We start from the raw sequence: 17,658 nt of genomic DNA, 5'->3' as shown, positions 1-17,658 counted from the left end.
TGGACCACCGCAGACAGCCCCTCACAAACCCATTCATCACACTCCCGTAAGGTGCCATGTAGCAGATTCCATGGACAAGTTGGGGAGGCCACTGTTCAGCCCACCACACTGGGCTCATTACAAGCTCTGTGCCCACTGGATGCCCTCACGACCCCTCCCGTTCCACTGGCTCGAGAGCGAAGGAGGCTCCCAGGACCCGGGCCCTGCGGGATCCCCCGTCAGACACCGCGGGGCAAGGGGGAGTGCGCTTGAGACCCAGGTGCTGCTCTGGGGCCCCCATGTATATTTTAAAAGAGAAATCGGCCCAGAGAGAGGAGGAAAAGGACACTGTGATTAAGATCACAGACCGGAGCCAGCAGATGAGCGTTCAAATCCTGCTGCTGACTCTCCTGTGAGGCCAGGCAAGTCACTAAACTTTGGAAGCCTCCAGGCCCGCACCTGTAAAATGGGGGTATCGGGACCTGCAGGGACGCTACAACGATTAAGTGCTCAGATGGTCCTTGCCACAGAACAGGCCCCACTTAATTGATAGATCTAGCTGTAATCTCTCTGGGCAGCAAGACTGAAATGTGGTACCATCTCTTTGCTTCTCTGCAAGTTCCCTTTACGTACAATCAACATAACTTGCATAGTCAAAGTGAAAATTTAAAAATTAATAGTCTAACAATAGAAAATGCAAACCACTAATCCTTGAAGCTGCCCTGGCACAACCCCTGCCCCGCCCCCCCCCCGGGGGAGGAAGGATCTCTGTCCTCACAACCCTCCTTCTCTCCTTCCTTCCTGAAGCTCTTTTTAGCTCCTAATGGGGATCTCGGGGAGCCCTGGGAGCTGACAGGAAGTGTGGACCCCACCGATGGCGTGAAAACACCCCTCACGTGGTGAGTCCACTGTTCACAGTTCAGCCTTTCCAGCCCTGATCCCCAAGGGCTGTCCAAGGAGAGGCTTGCCCTAGTGGACAGGGCAGGGTGACAACCTCAGGCCTTCTGCCACCAAGGCCAGACTGCAACCTGACCACGACAGAGATGGGTGGGAGTTCTGGTTGGCCTGCCTTCCCAAGGGACATGACCTCTACCTGGCACCACAGCCCCTGGCCTGTTAAGCCCACTGAGGGCTGGGCAAACAGAAACCCTGTCTCAGAGACCACCCAGAGGGTGCAAGCCCAGAGCAGCACTAAGGTGTGGGAACCAGAAGTGACGCCATCTCCTATAGCGTTTTTGCATCCTCTGCTGCCCTCTGGTGGCTGTGAGAAGACACGCTGGGGCCCAGCCGGGAAGCATCTGTGCAAAATGGGGCCAGATTGGCCCCAGCTGGGAAGGCAAAAGAAGCCGGCTCACTCACTCAGCATCAAGGCCGAGGGGTTGACTGGTCACTCTCCAGGCCCTGTCACGGGGAATAGGTCTGACTAATGCGTCCTTGAACTTTTCCACTAAGTGGAGAAGGGTAAGATGGGAGTGGGCAGGCTCCGAGGCTGGCTACAGCCCCAGGGGAAAAAGAAGCCCTTGAGGGAAGAGCCTGGGGGGAGGCCCCCCAGGGGTTCAGTCTCTGTGCTGTGAGGCAGGGAGTGACCCATAGGGCACAGCAGGCCTCTCCCGTCTCCCCACTGCTCCCCTCAGCAGTGGACTTCAGTCCATCTGCCTGTTCTGCTCCCCACTGTCTCCGGTGACTCCTCACCGGCTGCACTCTGGCCCGTACCCCAGGTCTCATATGCATAAATAAGTCTAAAAAAAAAGCCCTGAGTCAGGCACCGGCCCCAGCACGGTTCAGCCAGCAGTACTGAAACGCAGAGACCCAGCGGAAAGGAGAGGAGAGTGGCCGCTGAGGCCTGGCCTGCAGCCAAGGCCCCCCTGCCCTGGGCTCGGAGGAAGCAGGGCTGAAACCCAGTCAGGGCTGATCCAGGGGCAGAGAGCCAGGGGCAGAGAAGGCAGGGAGCCCAGGGCGAGGGTGGGCGGGGAGACCCTCTGTCAGCACTTTCGCAGACAGCCCAGGGGCCCACGCTGGGGTCATCAGCTCCCCTGGGACCTGGGACTGAGGCTGGGAAGGTACCAAGGAACCCCGGTGGGGCCTGAGGGCAGCCCCCACCTGAGGGCAGCGGGAAAAGGCAGAGCGGAAGTGAGCAGGGAGGAGCTACAGGGAAGGGAGGACCCCTCGGCACCCCAGGCCTGGTTCCTGGGGGCCTGGGGCCCTCAGGACTTGAGGTCTGACCAGCACACCAGGAGCAGCCAACCAGCCAAGCGGTGACCCCGACTCCCGCCCCCAGGGACGACTTCCATGGGTGCCCACCAGCGCAGACCGGCAGGGCACATGCACCCCGGAGGGGTGACCAGAGCGCTCCTGCCTGGGGCAGAGCTTGTTCCTACAAGGAAAGTGAATTGTTTTTGTTTTTAAATAATGAAATTTTAAACCCCGAGGGGCTTGGGGGTACCACAGCCTTCACTGGAGGGCCCACGGGCACCTGGTTCTGGAGGGAACCCCACGGCTACTCTGCCACTGGGCTTCTGAAACCCAGGGGCCTGGGACCCCACCCAGGGCACAGCCCCTCCACATTCCCAGGCTGGCTCGTCCAAAGGGCCCCTGTGGTCTGGGGGCATCTAGAAGGTGCCGGGAACGCCTGGGGACACCTGACCTGTCCACAGAGACAAGCCCAGCCCTGCGTCTTGTCACTCAGCCCCAGGCGACTCTCACTGCTGGGGGGCGGAGAGGGGCGCCACCCCGGTCCCCGTCGGGGCTGTATGAGCCTCCCTCTGCACACCCAGCAGTGGCATCCTGGGGGTGACGCGACAAAGCCTGCTCGGTCCCCCCAGATGGAGGGGTGTAGCATTGCCCCGGCTCCCAGTGACCTCGGGTCGCACGGCGCCCCCACAGGGGTGGCACTGCTTTATTGCCAACAAACACACAGCTCCAGGGCGCCTGGGAAGGGCAGGCCCCCCAAGCCCACTGTCCCTCCTTTCCTGGTCCCGCGCAGGAGTCCGACGCGATTCCCAACCACAGAGGATCTCTGGGGCAGCCAGAGTCGCAGAGTGGCTGGAGGGCAGAGGCCCAGCGGGAGTGGGGCAGTCCCTGGATGGGGGCAGGGCAGGAGGCGGGCACCCCGCGCCCCTTGGGGGACGGTGAGCTGCAATGAGTAAGCCTGGCCTTGGCCCAAGCGATCCAGCAGGGCCCCCGGCTCGGGGCAGAGGCAGCGCGCTCCTGCCCGCACGGCGCGGGGCAGGCCTGGGCTCAGGTCCTGGGAAGCCCGCATCGTCCACCACCCGCTCACTGGGGGGCCTCAGCGATGGCCTTCGCCACCCGCAGGTACCAGGGCTGGATGCGGCTGTGGCGCATCAGGTCGTCGAAGGCCTCCAGGCCCTCCATCACGCGCAGCACCCCGTACACGGCCTGCGGGGTGACAGCACCGTCACGCGGCTGCTCCAGAGCGGCGTCCAGGCCGGCCCTGCCCTCTGCCAGAGATGTCACCTCCCCTCTCCAAGCACATCATGGGGCCACTGCGCATGGGGTGCTGTGGGGGACGTGGGGGTGAGGGGACAGCTGCGGGTCGGCCTGCCCCCCGCGCGCACCTTCTCCTGAGCAGCAGCCCCACCAGTTTCCTCCGGGCAATGCCCTCTCCTAGGACAGACGAGCTGAAGCCTCACCAGGGAGGTGAGATGCAGCAGGCTGCGTCCTGGGAACCGCCCTCGGGCCCTGGATCCGCCGGCCTGAGTGGACTCGGCAGGTGACCCGAGAGAGCTGGTTTTCACTAAGGACACACGGGGCAGGTGTCCCCAGAGAAGCTGGGGGGGAGGGGAGGTGGGGCGGGGCAGGTATTGCCTGTATCGGGGCCCCAAATCCCAAATGCAAGGACAGGCCCCTGCTGGGCCCCAGCCCAGACCACACTCACCAGGTCAGCCAGGTTCGGCTTCTGGCCCCCCATGAAGGGCCGGTCTTTGCCCACCGCTGCCACCCACTTGTCGGCGGCCTCATAGAGGTCCTCACGCACGTCATCCTGAAGGTGGTGCCTGGCGGGGCGGGAGTGGCCCATCAGGGGAGCTCTGACCGCCAGCCCAGGTGGGGAGCGCAGGCAGGCCTGGGGGCCGCAGACGCCTCAGGGATCGTCTGCTCCAGACGGGGAGTCCCTGCCCCTGCAGAACTGGAGGCTCAACCACAGTGGGGGGTGTGGACAAGGCTCTGGACTCCAAGGCCCGCCCTGCCCCCCGGAGTCGGGGAGGGGGGCGGGGAGCTGGGGCAGCAGGCCCCGGGCCGCGTGAGCACTCACCTGCTCTTGAGCCGCTTGCTGATGATGTACATGGCAGCAGCGCCCACGTACTTGGCCACAGCGCCCTCCACGGCCCCGAACCTGCCCTCCTTGACGATGTAGTCGAAGGAGGCCAGCGCCTCGGCGGGCGTGCGGTAGACGTTGGGGGAGATCAGGTGCACCAGCCAGTCGTCCGCCCACTGCCGCCACTTCATCTCCTCCCTGCGGGCCCAGGGCACAGAGGTGGCCAGGCGGCTCCCCGCTGCCCGCCCCAGCCTGACCGTGGGAAGACCCTCCTCGCCGCCTGCCCGCAGCCCACTCACGTCCTCGCGTCCTTGCCCCCGTACAGGCGCTGGGCCTCCGTCTCGTCCAGCATGAGCCAGTACTTGTTGCAGAACTCTGTCACCTCCCGGCCCTGCTCGTTCACGGCCTTCATGGGCGGGTAGTAGGTGACCACGTCTTCCAGGGGCTGCCTTCGGGAGACACGCAGAGTCTCGCCCTAGCCCCAGCCCGCACCTCAGGGGGAATGCCAGCCCTCCCGGCAGGCCGCGGGGGACCCCCGCGGGGCCGGGGCACGCCCCTGCGGGAGTGAGGGGGATGAGGGGCATCTCGGAGGAGGGTGCCTATGGTGGATCCTGGAGGCCGAAGCTGCAGGCCCACCTGTCCCGCCACAGGAACTCAGGGAGGCCTTCCGGGGCTAGCAGGGTCCCCCCACCCCCCCGGCTCCTTACCCTGACACCAGGTAGGTCTTGAGGGCGCTGATGATGACGGAGGAGTCGTTCAGCTGTTGCTGGAGGAGAGGGCGCTGCTTGAGGTCCTCCTGCGGACCTCTGCGGGGCAGAGCCCAAGCTGGCAGGACCAGCAGGGGCTGGTCCTGGCCCCAGGCTATCCATCCATGGGGCTCACCCCTAAAACTGACGTCATGGCCTCTCCTCTCCCTGAAAGACCCAGGCCTGGCCCATCTAAGTCATGGAGACCCAAGTGTGGCTGAAAGGGAGGAAGGTGTGGGACGGCCCCCTGGTCTGGTCCCACCCACTCACCCGCCTGGCACTGAGGGGCAGGGCGTACTTTAGAAGCTATAGCATGGGTGCCAAGCACCGTGCCGGGCATTTCAGATCTGCTATTCCTACACCCAGGAGAGGATGGTCCTCAATGAATGAAGCTGGAAATCCAGAGAGGTTAAGTGACTGGCCCCAGGTCACACAGCCTGTGACGGCAGAGCCTCTTCTGGGACCCAGAACACCCAGCTCTCAGCCTGCAGAGCCCTGCAGAGGGGTCCACATCTGTCTGAGCCGGCCGGCGCTTGGTGTCGGCAGGGGAGGGTGGAAGAGAGCCTGCAGTCCCTGGGCACCCACTGTGGAACCGCCACCTGCTATCCTAGTGCTCAGCTGGGGTCCCGAGAGCTAAGGCCCGTGGGGGCCCTGCAGGGCAGCCCAGGCCCTGGAGTCCCAGCAGCTCACCAAGCTCTCTCCTTCTTGGGCCAACAAGATGGGCACCTTTCTGTAGGAGGAGAACTTGATCTCTGCCCGGCGCACTGGGTTCACCTCCACCACCTGGTAGGGCAGTGCGTGGAAGTCGAGGAAGGCGCGGACTTTGCTGCAGAAGGGACATGTTTTGTACTGGTACAGGGTCAGCTGCAGTCTGCTGGACAGGGAGAGCTGTGAAGAGAGCAGAGGGAGGGGGCTCCTGAGGCCTGGTCCTAGGAGCCACCCCGAGCCCACATGTACCAGGGCAGTCTCCCGGGTGGACACTGGAGGGATGGAAGGGGGGTCTGTGCGGGCTGGGCAGGAAGAGAGGTCCAGGGTTCTCTGTGCATGGACAGCCAGGCCGAAGCACCCATGCAGCTGTGTAGGAGGAATCTCTGGTCTCGATCCAACACTGGACAGACGCCTCTCTCCCTCCTATCCCGAGGGGCACTGGGTACCCCTGGAAGGTCTGACCTCCCCGGGGCATTTGTCTCAACACGAGGGTGGAGGGCCAGTCCTACTCCCCCAGTCCCAGGACCTCTGGGTGAGGGAGCACAGCTGGGCTCCACCTGGCTAGCAGCCCAACTGGCCAGGGCAGCACCTGCCTGACACCTCAAGAGGTGGGGTAGTGCCTGGGCCTTGAGCCTGGGTTGGCCTGTGCCCCAGGTGAGACTGCTGCACCTTCACATTCCAAAGCCACAAATGCAGTCCACCCCTCATTGTTCAGAGGGGAAACACGACGAGAGCACTCCTTGGCCCACTCCCACTCACTGGCCTATCCCCACAGTAAAACCGTCACGCCCCTGTGCCCAGGCACCGGAGAGAAGCTGACAGCAGTAAACCCCAGCACCCCTCCTCCTGGCAGGAGAGACACACCGCCACTCCCCCAGCACCAAAAAACTGGGGCAGCAGCCTGACCCTATAAAGATGTGGTCTCCCCATTTCCGGTCGCGATTCTCACTCTGCAGCTCATTCTGCAGCCTCGAGAATTGCCCCTCACTGGCATTCACCAAATAAAGCCTGCTTCCATCTCATAATCTCGGCCTCCTTTCTTTTCTAACAAAACAGACTGGGCCTGGGGGCTGGGCAGAGAACTCCTGTCCATCCCCTGTGGCCCTGGGTCCAGGAGCAGGGCACCTGTGGGTAGTGGAGAGGGGCAGAGAAAGAAAAGCTGTTTGGGAGCTGCAGACAAAACCTCGCAAAGGCTGGGCCGGAGGGACACCTCCTGGGGCCTAAGGGTCACCGGTTCCATAAAAATGCTACAGGGGGGACTTGGCCAGATGAGAGGGAAGCGACAAGGTGAAGAACTTTAAGAGTGGAGATCACTGTTTTTGATCTCCCAATCCGTTGTGAAGTCTTAAAGCACGTTCGAAAACGACGTGAAGACAAGTCAACAGTCCTGGCTGGTTCTTTCAGGAACCCCATTTCCTAGATGAGGACGCTCAGGACTGGAGTCGTAAAACCTAGTCGCTCGCCCAAGGTCACAACAGCGGGAAGACGACCCCATAGGTGCCCAAGTTCGGCGCTGACGCCAGCGCGGCCCCGTCCGGCCCGGACTTACCTGCACGGCCGAGTGCTCGGCGCGCAGGTCCTGGGCACGCAGGTGCCACCGAGCCGTCTGGTACAGCCCCAAGGCGCCCCCCAGGGCCAGCGCCGCCGCCCCCAGGAGCCGCGGGCTCCCCTTAAGAGTTGTGGCGGCCGGGCCCGGGCCTCCAGCTGTCCCGGCGAAGCCGGCCCGGCCACTCTCGGGGAGCCCGGGCCACGGGCGACCACCCAGCCTCCAGGCCACCGAGCGCACGCCGGACCACAGCATCCGCGCGGCCTGGGCCATGTTAGCTCCGCTGGTGCCGCGGGCGGGCGCGCGAAACGAAAGCCGCGGAAGCTCCGGCTTAAAGGGGCAAGACCCGAAGCCCAGCGGTTGCCAGGGGTGACGGTGACGCCGAGCGGGGAGGGACGGCCCTCCCGGGAATGGGCGTGCTTGCCCCGCGCGCAGCTCCCCAAAACCCGTCAGAGTTGCACAAACACCCGCGGGGTATCTGGGAGTCCCTAAAAGACTCGGGTTTCTGAATTTTTAGGGTAATGGGTCTCAGGGGTGACCGGGGCCGAATACCCATGTGGCCCCGGAGCCCCTGAGTCGTCCATAATATATGCTTAGTATATACCTCTGCGTCTAATCGAGAGAAATTGAAGTGTCAAGGAAAGGGGGAAGGTTTCGGGCCCACTGGGGCTGCGGAAACGGCCCACACACAGCTCGGCAGGACCCGCGCCTGTGACTAGGCCTTTTTCTGCCCTCCCGCACCACTGCACCACTCCGGTGGCCCGAACCATAAAAATGTCCCTATGCAGCGGGGGCCTTAGGAAGCACGTGTCTCAGACTTCGCTCACTCCGGGGCGCCGGCTAGGCGCTGGGGGTCCCCAGCGGCAGAATGGGGCAAGGTAGGGGGTCCCAGGGCGCCTCCCCCGCCTGCCGGCTCGCTCCCCGGAGCTGAGGGCGGGAGCCTCCACCACCTAGGCTTCTCCGCGGGCAGCCCAGAGTAGTGGGCGGAGATCTGACGGCGCGCGGGGGCGGGCGGGGCGGGGCTGACCACCGGGAGGAGGAGGAGCTCTGCTCTCGGAGCGAGATGCGCAAGCTCCGCGGGGAGGGGGCGGGGCTACGCTCGTGGGGGCGGGATCTAGCTGAGGAAGGGGCGGGGCTAGGCTGTCTTGCTGCTTCGAGCGGGTGGTCCCACGCGGCTTTCTACCCGCCTCCCGCTGGGCACCAATTGTGGGCCCGACGGTTGTCGGGTTCCGCCGCCGCGAGACCCCTACGCAGCCCGAGCCCGCAATGTCGGGGCGCAACGGGGACCTGGGCACGCCGAAAGAGCTGGCATGAGAGAACGATCACTTGCTTTCCTGGGGGTCCCCTGCTGGGAGAGGGAGATGAGACCAGTTTGGGATATTGGAACGCACAAAGCCTTCCCACCCTCCAACGCTGGGTGGGTTGAGAGCTGCAGACGCCCTCTATGGGCTCAAGGCAAGCACCTTCGGCTGGATCCTTGGTATTAGGGCCTCCTAATACATACCCCACAGACGGACACCTGCCCTGCACTTGGAAGACTGTACAGCCCTTGACCAGGCAGGCGTGAGAGAGCGGAAGGCAGGAAAAGTAGACAGTGGGAAAAGGACCAGGCCCCAGCTTTAGCCACAGCACCTGCTGGGGCCCAAGCTGGGACAGAGTGAGTCCTGGAGCGCCTCAGCCCCAGAGCCGTCGTTGCAGCTACCTGCACAAGCCAGGCTGCCCAGGACCCCTCCTGACAGGAGCCCAAGTGCCTTTGTGAACAGGCCTGGGTGTGAGGAGAAGCTGGAGCTTGGGGTGTGGAAAGAAGAAATCTATATGAATCTGGGCAAATATAGCAGGCTGAAAAATGACCCCCAAAAGCTGCTCATGGCCTAATCCCTGGAGCCAGTAAATGTAACAACATGTGTGACAAGAGTTCCTGCAAATAAGATGAAAGATTTTTTTTCTTTACTGCTACTTTTTCTTTTTAAAAATTTTATTTTATTTATGCATACAAGAAGTGGGGTGTAGGCCAGAGGTACAGAGGGTGAGAGGCTTCACTAGAGAGAGGGAGCAGAACAGGCAGATTGATGAAAACACACTGCTGAGGGGAGCAGCGGGGAGACAGGAGAGGTCAGCTGCGCCATGTGGGTCAGCTCCCTGGCCAGGGATTGAACTCGTGTTGCAGCGGCTGCTGATAGCTTCATAGTACTGAGACTTTAACCCCTTACACCACCAGGGAGGCCCTATTCCACCTTTTAAAACAACTGGAATTGCACACAAGACACCGTGTGGATTATTCCAGAGGCCCTAAATGTCATCAAAGTGGCTCAGAGAGACATGGGGAGAAGGGCATGTGAAGACTGGCAGAGATGTGGTCATAACCAATGAATGCCAAAAGCTTCCAGACGGTGAAAGAGGCAGGAATAGCCCCCTAGAGCTCCCCAGGAAGGGTGGGGAGAGGGGAGGGAGGGGTTTGCCCACACCTTGACCTTATGACTGGACTTCTGGCCTTTACAATGACAAGATGTGGTTTGAAGTCAATAAGCTGGCGATCATTTGTGGTAGTAATTTGGAGAATTCTCAGCCTATCTGGATTGCAAAAGATGGTAAAAATAGGAAGTTCTGTGTTAGGAAAGTGCCCTGGAGAAAAGACCAAGTCTATGGCTTCACAGGAGGCCTCTGGTCTTGGCTGAGACAGCGGTCTGGGGAGTGGCGTTGTAGCAATACCTTAGATGGGTGGCGTCCAGACGACAGTTCATTTCAGCTCTGGGGGCTGGAAGTCCAAGGTCAAGGTGTCTGGCAGAGTCAGTGTCTGCTGAGGGCCCCTCTCCTGGCCCACAGACCACCCAGTCCCTGTCCACGTGCATCAGAAAGAGCACGTGGGAACCCTCTGGGGTCTCCCTAGGGCACCAGTCCCCTTCATGAAGCCTCCACCCTTGCACCCTTGCACCCTAGTCCCCCCAAAGGACCCACCCCCAAGTACCGCTACATTAGGGACTAGCTTTCAGCATATGAATTTGGGGGGGGGCACAAAATCAGTCTAACAGTGGCCCAAGAGAAGGGGGACTCAGGGACAAGAGCAGAACCAGCGGAGTTATATAGGGTCACCCAGTCCTCAGCCCTGGGCTGAGCTCATGGGAGGGACGCGGAGTTGCATTGAACCCGGGGAGACTGGTGGCCCAAGGCCTGAGCCACTCAGGCTACAGAGGGAGGGACCAGACCCACTCCCCAAATGCTCGGCACCCCCACACCCCCACCAGGGCACGGCCTTGCTCATGTCCCACCCCCACCCCTCCAGGGAGCCACTCAGTCACTGACACCCTCCTATCGGAAGGCGGGTGCCTCCCTGGTGCCAGGAGCAGCCAGGGCCCTGCCTCCCCCACTGCTGAGAGGAGTGCCCAGGGACTGCAGGTCTCCAGCTGGCTCAGGCTCCAGCCCCCAGACCGCAGGCACCAGGGGGGATCAGGCAGAGAGCCTGAGCACCTCTGACACTTTTCTCACTTAATCCTCCGGGCGCCCACCACCCTGACCCAGGGCGGGAGACCCCCCAGGCATGTCTCAGGGTTCAAAGGAGAACGAGCCTTTCTGGAGAGCCAGACCCCTCCTCTCACGCCAGTGCTGGTGTCCAGCAGGGGTCCAGCCCAAAGCCTGGGGAGCCGGGAACATGGCGGGGGCCCAGGAGTGGCTAGGTGAGAGACCCGCGGACATGGCTGCTAGGGGAAGGGCCAGCTGCCCGAGTCAGTGGGGTGTTCCGGAGCAGCCGGCCTCCCCTGGCGCCCTGCTGCAGAGGAGCCCTGGTGTGGTGGTTTTTAAGTCCCCACCAGAGCTGCAGAGACCCAGACAGGGTTGGGAGGCCCAGCCTGCCTCTCCCGGGAGGGCTGGTCCCCAGGCTTCTGAGCAGCTTCACTCGGGACATGTGCACCCTCCTGGGGTGGCAGCCCTGGGCACTGACCCCGCCAGTCCCTTGGCCTGGGACCCAGGTCCTGTCCGCCCTGGAGCCCTTGGATTCGGCTGGAATCCCAGCAGGTCCATACTGCAGCCCCACGGCCATGCTGGACTCCAGCTCCAGCACCCAATTTCCGAGGGCTGGGAGCAGCCATTACCCTGCCCGATATCTGTCTTGGCCACGACCGTCCTCGGACCCCCATGAGGGCTCCATCTGTAGTCTGGCCCTCAGCCAAGTCACTGCAGATTTGGGGGATACCTTTTATGGTCAAAGGGTAAAGCCGGGATGGAGCCTCTGGGTAGCACACAGGGATGGGAGCACTGGCCCCCCACGGGGCAGGCGGGCTGTGGCGACACCATCTCCGGGCTGTGTTCATCTTCCCTCCCTGCGCTTTCACCACCCAGATGGCAGCTGGGCTTGCCACAGCGGGAGGGGCTGGCAGGGAGCTCTCTGCCTTATGGAGGCCTGTGTGCACCCTAACCACCACAGCCCAGGACACCCCCCTCCCGGAAGGCTCTTTCCCTGCGGCCCCCCAGCTCCAGAGCCCAGACTGGTGAGCTGATTCCTCACTGGTGAACCAGTGAGGTCCCTGTCAGTGTCACCTGAGGCCCGTGCACCCGCCATTCAGCCTCAGGGCAGGCGACGACCCTCATGGAAGAGCCATCTGCGGGACATGGCAAAGGGGCCGGGACCCACATCGCCGGCCAAGGACAGCCAGGCCCCCAGTGAGGAAACCGCGTCCCTCCAGGACACCGCTGGGGTCAGCCGTGTCTGGGGCCTGGGCCCAGGCCACTGAGTTCCACAGCCCAAGACTGTGGCCGGGGCTGGCCAGTGACCTTAAAGATGTCTCGGGGATAAGATTAGGTCCTTTCACGTCCTGTGACCCAAAGCTTCTAGTGTCCAGAGCAGCGGGGTGCAATATCCACCTCACCCCACTGTCTCCTCAGCCCCCAGTGCACACACAAGCTCCTCGTTGTCCCCTCCGGGAAGGAGTTGGACAACAGCCTGTGCCTTGCGAGAAGCCACGTGGGTGGCTCATGTGCCAGGCTATGGTCTACTGGGCCCACGGAGGGGCCACATTCTTAGGGCTCAGTCGTCACCTGTGCCACTCCTGCCAATGGGGCACAGGGAAGGGGGTGACTCAAAGCGGGGAGCCCTCCCACATCAGCCCTAGGAGGGTCCACTCTGTGCCAGGGCCTGGCATGGGGCCCCAGGGGACCCGGATCTGGGCACGGGAGCGCACCATGTTGTCTCCAGGGGACTGTCTATGTGTAGCTGCCCCACCCGTCCCGTCCGGGAACCTGCAAACAGCACCTGATCTGTTGGAGTGCAGCCGTCTCTGCTTTCACCGTGTGCAGGGAGCAGGGCCTCACCATGGGCTTGGGCAGGGCGGGGGGTCCTGAAGGTCAGAAATGACAGTTCATCCAGATCGGAGACCACCAACCCACAAACAGGGCGGGAAGTGAAGGGGCACAGGATGCTGGCGAATGTCCCACCTGGACTTTCCTGCCCCTCCACCTTGCATAATCCTGAGGGGGGAATGGGGGGGGGGCAGAAATCTTGCCAAGTGTTTCAACAGCAGTTGCTGGCAATTGCCTCACCTTCCTGTATTTGGCAAAGGGTGATTCACCCCGACTTGGACAGCTGGTGCCAAGGTGGACCATAAATAGGATCCCGAGACCAGCCTCCTCAGTCACCTCCTCCGGCACTGCCCAGGCCCAGCAGCCTGAACCCCTCTTGCTGTACTGGAATCATGCCCCTAGGTCTCCTGTGGCTGGGCCTCTCCCTGCTGGGGGCCCTGCAGGCCGAGGCCCAGGATGACGCCTCGACCCCAAACAGGATCCCAGCCCCACCTCTGCTCAGGGTCCCTCTGCAGCCCGACTTCCAGGATGACCAGGTGAGGGCGGGGCACAGGCAGGAGTGAGAGGGGTCTGAGGAAGCCTCTCAGCACAGCTGGGCAGGATTCTGGCAGTCCTGGACCCAGGCCAGCTCGGCTGTCCCGATCCCCACCGGGAAACCACCCCTCCTGCCCCATCCCCATCCTGACCTTGCTGATAAGAGGGTCACTTTCCAGGTCCCTAATCTCCCCCACAAGGCTGAGCCTTCCCGGGGCCCTCTGCATGAGGAAGGACTGGCCCAGAGAGCCCAGCTGGTCACTGCCAGTCACCCGTCCCCGCCGGACTCAGGCCTCCTGCTGGCCTGGGGCCTCAGCTTCTGCCGGCTTCTTTAGTGCAGGCCTGATGTCCAATCAGGGGGCTCCTGGCTTGGGGTGAGCTGCCCAGAGGAGCCTTCTGGGCCTGCCCTGGGCTCGGCACCATCAGCGGCTCTGTAGTTCCAGGGGAAGTGGTATGTCCTGGGCGTGGCGGGGAACAACTTTCATAAAGAGAAGCATAAGCAGTTCAAGATGTACACCACCATCTACAAGCTGAAAGAAGACCACAGCTACAACGTGACCTCCATCCTGCTCGGGTGAGAGCCGCCACCTCTGGGGGAGCATCAGGACTCGGGGGGCCTGCCTCAGGGTCTGACACCTCAAAACAGGTATCTCAGCCTGAAGCTGAGTTCTTTGCCCTGCTGCTCAGCTCTGGGTTTGTTTGTTCCAGCAGCGGCCCTGGTCACGTCAGCACACACACAGTCAGAGCATCTCCGGGCGAGAGCAGCAAGCGGGATGTCGGGTGGGAGGAGGGTCCCTGGATTCAGCCCCAAACCCACCCAGGGCTCTGTCGAGCACTTCCTCATTGGAGGGCTCAGGACTGGACGTTGCGGGAGCTGGGGGGGGGAGGGCCCTCCAGCAGGACATGGAGCCCTGAGCTGGAGCTGACAGTCACCGGCGGGGCTGCAGGGCTGCAGGGCTGCAGGAGAAGCCTCAGCAGTGCAGAGGGCGCTAGTGACATCTGGGCTGGAGCAGGGCCACGCGCTGCAGTGGGGAGGACAGTGGGGTGCAGCCGAGAGGCCGGCCGGCCACAGGTGGGAGGTGAGGGGCAGGGGGGCCGAGTAGGGCTGGGAGAAGGGAGCCGGGCATCACCCCACTCTATGGGTTTTGGCTCTGGTACCTGGGTCGGGACTAGGGGGGACGCTGGAGCACTGGTGGAGTAAAGAGTAGATGGACGGGTTTGGGGAGATCAGTTCTGGGGGCCAAGGGTCAGGCTGGGACTCTGCTGACAGGTCGGGGTTGGCTGAAGAGCTAGGGTGTCCTGGACATGGCGCACATTGGACCTTGGCGGGAACGGACGCAGGAGAGATGACAGAGAGGAAAAGAGTCATGTAGTGTGTGGCCGGCAGGCCGAGAGCGAGGCCCAGGCCAGTCTAAGCCTCCACGGGCCGGGCTGGACGGGGGCCTCGGAATCCCGGCCCAGCCTCACGCCTGGCTTGTCCAGCCCAGGGTCCGAGCCATGCCCCCTTCCCTCTCCACCACCATCTCTCGTGCCACAGGGACCAGGGCTGCGATTACTGGATCAGAACTTTTGTCCCAAGTTTTCAGCCTGGCCAGTTCAACCTGGGGAACATAAAACGTGAGTCCTGGGTGCTATGGGCCCTGGGAAGGAGAGGCACAGGCCCACAGACTCTGGGGCCACAAAGGAGTGCCTCCCTGCAGCCCGGCGGGGGCCAGGTGACCCCTCGTCGCCCTCCCACAGGGTACCCTGGCCTCCGGAGCTACACCGTGCGAGTGGCAGCCACCGACTACACGCAGTTCGCCATGGTGTTCTTCAAGAAGGAAGTCAGGAAGGAGGAACACTTCAAGGCCACCCTCTATGGTGGGTCCTTGTCCCTCCTTGTGGGTCCGGCTGCTGGTCACCCTGGGGCGGGGTGTGGTTGGCCAATGTGAGGCCGATCCCCACCCAGACCCCAAAGTGTCCAGGTCCAGCTCCACTCCGAAGCCCCGAGAGGCCAAGGGCGAGACCCCTCTGTGAGGCCGGGGCTGCAGGCGGTCAGCACGCCACAATGTTTATGGCTTCTCCGCCGGCCACTCGCCGGCCATCTCGGCCACAGGGAGGACCAAGGAGCTGACCCCTGAACTGAAGGAGAAATTCATCCGCTTTGCCAAGTCCCTGGGCCTCACTGATGACTACATCATCTTCCCTGTCCCCATTGGTAATGGCCAGGGCAGGGAGCCAGGGGTGGGGGGGGAACTGTGTCAGCTGCTGGGTCCCCCTGGAGCAAGGGGGAGAGGAGGGACCCTGTCCCCTGCTCCAGGCACTGAGAATCACTTTGGGCTCTCAGAGACCCTGCCCCACCCTGGGGTGGAAGCAGGCAGGGGAATGGACCCCAAGCGTTCCTCCCTGACCGTCTAGCTCAAGCCCAGGTCAAGTGCTCCTCATGGCATCGCCCGGGGCTGGCTCCTTCGACACCTCAAACCTAGCTGTCCCGGAGCGCCACCTTGGGCTTGCGCACTCTGACTTGAGAGGTGCCCTGACCCTCAGGCAGCCTGGCCTGGGCAGGGGGTTCCATACGGGCCATTCTGAGAGCCACCCCAAGGCTGAGCTCACCAGGTCTCGTTGGGTGAAGCAGCGGGCGGTCTGGTGTGGCTGGGGCTGACCACTGTCCACCAGGTCCCTGTCCCTGTCACTGGCCCCTCTGTTTCCTCATCCATCAAAGGAACCCTCAAATCGGCTGCTGGGCCAGGCTGGGGCCTGGGGCAGTGCGGGGTTCTGGTGGTCAGGGGTCTCTCTTATACACCCTGCCCCTTCTGACGGACATCTTCCCTTCCCCCCAGACCAATGTATCGATGACCAGTGAGCGTGCGTCAGTGAGTAGACTGGGGCGGGGGCTGATGGGAGCTAGAGGTGGCAGGGTGGGTGGGGTGCCCGGGCCTGCCTTCACTCTCCCACCCAGCACTGCTGCTGGTTCATTCCCATGTCCCTTCTCCTCAGGCACCCCCTGTCTCCCTCAGCCCATCGCCGGCAGCCTCTGCCTCAGGTGCGGCCCAGCTGCCCCCCAGCAGCCCAAAGCCAGCAAGAGCACCGAGAGGCCTTTCCCACTAACTGCTCCTGGCCATCCTGGTTTGCCTGCTGAATAAACACGAGTCCCCCAACCTCCATCTGCTTCTTGGCTCCGGGCCATCTGGGGCACAGGGCAGGCGCACAGCAGCATGACCCAGGGGCGCATCCTTGGTGCGGGATGGAGGCCACAGAGCCCCACTTCAGTTTTGACCGAAGCTTCCCAGGGCCCAGAACTGCGGCAGCCGTCACCCACCCCTGCCTTGAAGGGGCCCGGCCTGGGGCTGCACTTCGCACCCCCGCTGGACTACCTGGACTACCTGTAGCAGGTCCGACAGCAGAGGCCCAGCCGAGGCTGGGGAGCCAGTTAGAAGGGGCACAGGGGGTGAGGCAGAGGTATGTCAGCTGCGGGCTGTGCCTCGGGGGTCACCAGGTGGTCCCCTGCCCCTCTACCATACCCAGTGCGCCCAAAGCTCACCCTCCTGCCTGTACCCATGCAGGCTAGTGTCACGTTGACCCATTTGACTGCTGTCCCTCACCCATACCTCCCCTCTATGACAACCTTCAGACCACAGGGGCAGGGCCGGGAGAGGCTTAGGGTGGGGTATGCACTAGGAACCCAGAAGACCCCTCTGCTGCAGGCCTGCACCTACCACATGACTGGACCTATGTCTGGGGCCTGTCCACTTGCAGACCCCACCGTGCCCCTGTGCGACTGCACTATACCAGGAACCCTAGTGATCTCTAACCCCTGCAAGGTCAGAAGCCTGAGGGGGCCACACACTGAGAAACCCAGGCTCCTCCACCACACACTTGTGCACCTACCCCCAGGCCTCTTGGCTGGGGGCGGCATGTACTGGAGGTGTGAGCAGCCTTGGTCCCCAGGGAGCAGGCCTGGCCCACCCTGCTGCTGCAGCCTCAGAAGTCAGAGCCAGGCTCCCGGGAGAGACCAACCTGGTGCAGCCAGGGCCAAGAAAGGCGCTTGGGCTGTGGCCCCCTGAGGGCCTCCCGGGTACCACTGGCCAGAGACCACTAGCTGGCTGTGGGGCGCAAGTTTCTGGTCTCGGGTTCCACATTCGGCAGGAGATCAGTTTCTCTGCCTTGGCCCCAGCGAGGCAACTTCCCAAGGGAACCTGTCGGGCTCTCAGGAGCGAACTCTCCGAGCACATGTGGGCTTTGTTTCCTCGCGGGGCCGGGGAGTTCATTAGTTTCCTATTGCTGCTGTAACAAATTGCAACCCACTGACAGCTTAACCCTGTCTCACCGCTCAGAGGCTCGTGCTAGAGGCCACGAGCGCCACCCCGTGGCCAGGGGCTGCTCCGCACTGTTCCTTACACTGGCTCGTCCAGCGGCTGATGCCCATGGAGGCACTGACCTGAAATTTCCCGATGCCGTAAAAACCAAGCGGCTCAGATTTCGCCGCCGGAGACCCCAGGAAGTCGGGGTCCCAAGGTGCCCCCAGCCCAGCTTCTCCGCGGGCAGCCCCAGCAGGCCCCGGCCCCGCGGACGGGGAGACGGGCGCGCGGCGGGCGGCAGGGGGC

General features: G+C 63.0%; 2 protein-coding genes across 4 annotated transcripts; one reads left to right on the top strand and one right to left on the bottom strand.

Annotated features, from left to right (window-relative positions):
* Nucleotides 1-2,817: 2,817 nt before the first annotated feature.
* Nucleotides 2,818-7,530, bottom strand: PTGES2 (prostaglandin E synthase 2). 3 transcript variants are annotated; one of them, XM_004677290.2, is made up of 7 exons: nucleotides 7,256-7,530; nucleotides 5,689-5,886; nucleotides 4,960-5,018; nucleotides 4,552-4,701; nucleotides 4,250-4,450; nucleotides 3,875-3,992; nucleotides 2,818-3,375 (listed from the first exon to the last, which is right to left on the bottom strand). In XM_004677290.2, the coding sequence occupies exons 1-7, from the start codon at nucleotides 7,523-7,525 to the stop codon at nucleotides 3,253-3,255; spliced, it is 1,119 nt and encodes a 372-aa protein (XP_004677347.1). In that variant the 5' UTR covers nucleotides 7,526-7,530; the 3' UTR covers nucleotides 2,818-3,252. The 3 variants fall into 3 exon arrangements, with proteins under 3 accessions (XP_004677347.1, XP_012576578.1, XP_012576577.1); XM_012721124.1 differs by having other exon boundaries at nucleotides 2,819-3,375; nucleotides 4,552-4,697; nucleotides 7,256-7,333; XM_012721123.1 differs by lacking the exon at nucleotides 2,818-3,375 and adding an exon at nucleotides 3,384-3,496 and having other exon boundaries at nucleotides 7,256-7,527.
* A 5,336-nt stretch (nucleotides 7,531-12,866) lies between these two features.
* LCN2 (lipocalin 2) lies at nucleotides 12,867-16,212 on the top strand. The gene is made up of 7 exons (XM_004677901.2): nucleotides 12,867-13,077; nucleotides 13,513-13,649; nucleotides 14,613-14,692; nucleotides 14,816-14,935; nucleotides 15,171-15,272; nucleotides 15,895-15,927; nucleotides 16,052-16,212. The coding sequence occupies exons 1-6, from the start codon at nucleotides 12,934-12,936 to the stop codon at nucleotides 15,915-15,917; spliced, it is 606 nt and encodes a 201-aa protein (XP_004677958.1). The 5' UTR covers nucleotides 12,867-12,933; the 3' UTR covers nucleotides 15,918-15,927; nucleotides 16,052-16,212.
* Nucleotides 16,213-17,658: the final 1,446 nt, after the last annotated feature.

This window comes from Condylura cristata, unplaced genomic scaffold (genome assembly GCF_000260355.1).
Source record: "Condylura cristata isolate star-nosed mole 26May11 unplaced genomic scaffold, ConCri1.0 scaffold00006, whole genome shotgun sequence".
Taxonomy (NCBI): Eukaryota; Metazoa; Chordata; class Mammalia; order Eulipotyphla; family Talpidae; genus Condylura; species Condylura cristata.
Note: the sequence above shows the minus strand (reverse complement) of the source record. Positions and strands in the feature narration are given on the sequence as shown.

What these genes read in the sequence shown, in the direction of transcription:
- PTGES2 (XM_004677290.2), bottom strand. Translation starts at nt 7,525, where the DNA reads ATGGCCCAGGCCGCGCGGATGCTGTGGTCCGGCGTGCGCTCGGTGGCC. An exon ending in AAGACCTACCTGGTGTCAGG is followed by an intron (nt 4,702 to 4,959) that starts GTAAGGAGCCGG and finishes TGTCTCCCGAAG; the next exon opens with GCAGCCCCTGGAAGACGTGG. An exon ending in AGCAAGCGGCTCAAGAGCAG is followed by an intron (nt 3,993 to 4,249) that starts GTGAGTGCTCAC and finishes CCGCCCCGCCAG; the next exon opens with GCACCACCTTCAGGATGACG.
- LCN2 (XM_004677901.2), top strand. Translation starts at nt 12,934, where the DNA reads ATGCCCCTAGGTCTCCTGTGGCTGGGCCTCTCCCTGCTGGGGGCCCTG. An exon ending in GTGACCTCCATCCTGCTCGG is followed by an intron (nt 13,650 to 14,612) that starts GTGAGAGCCGCC and finishes CTCGTGCCACAG; the next exon opens with GGACCAGGGCTGCGATTACT. An exon ending in CTTCAAGGCCACCCTCTATG is followed by an intron (nt 14,936 to 15,170) that starts GTGGGTCCTTGT and finishes TCTCGGCCACAG; the next exon opens with GGAGGACCAAGGAGCTGACC.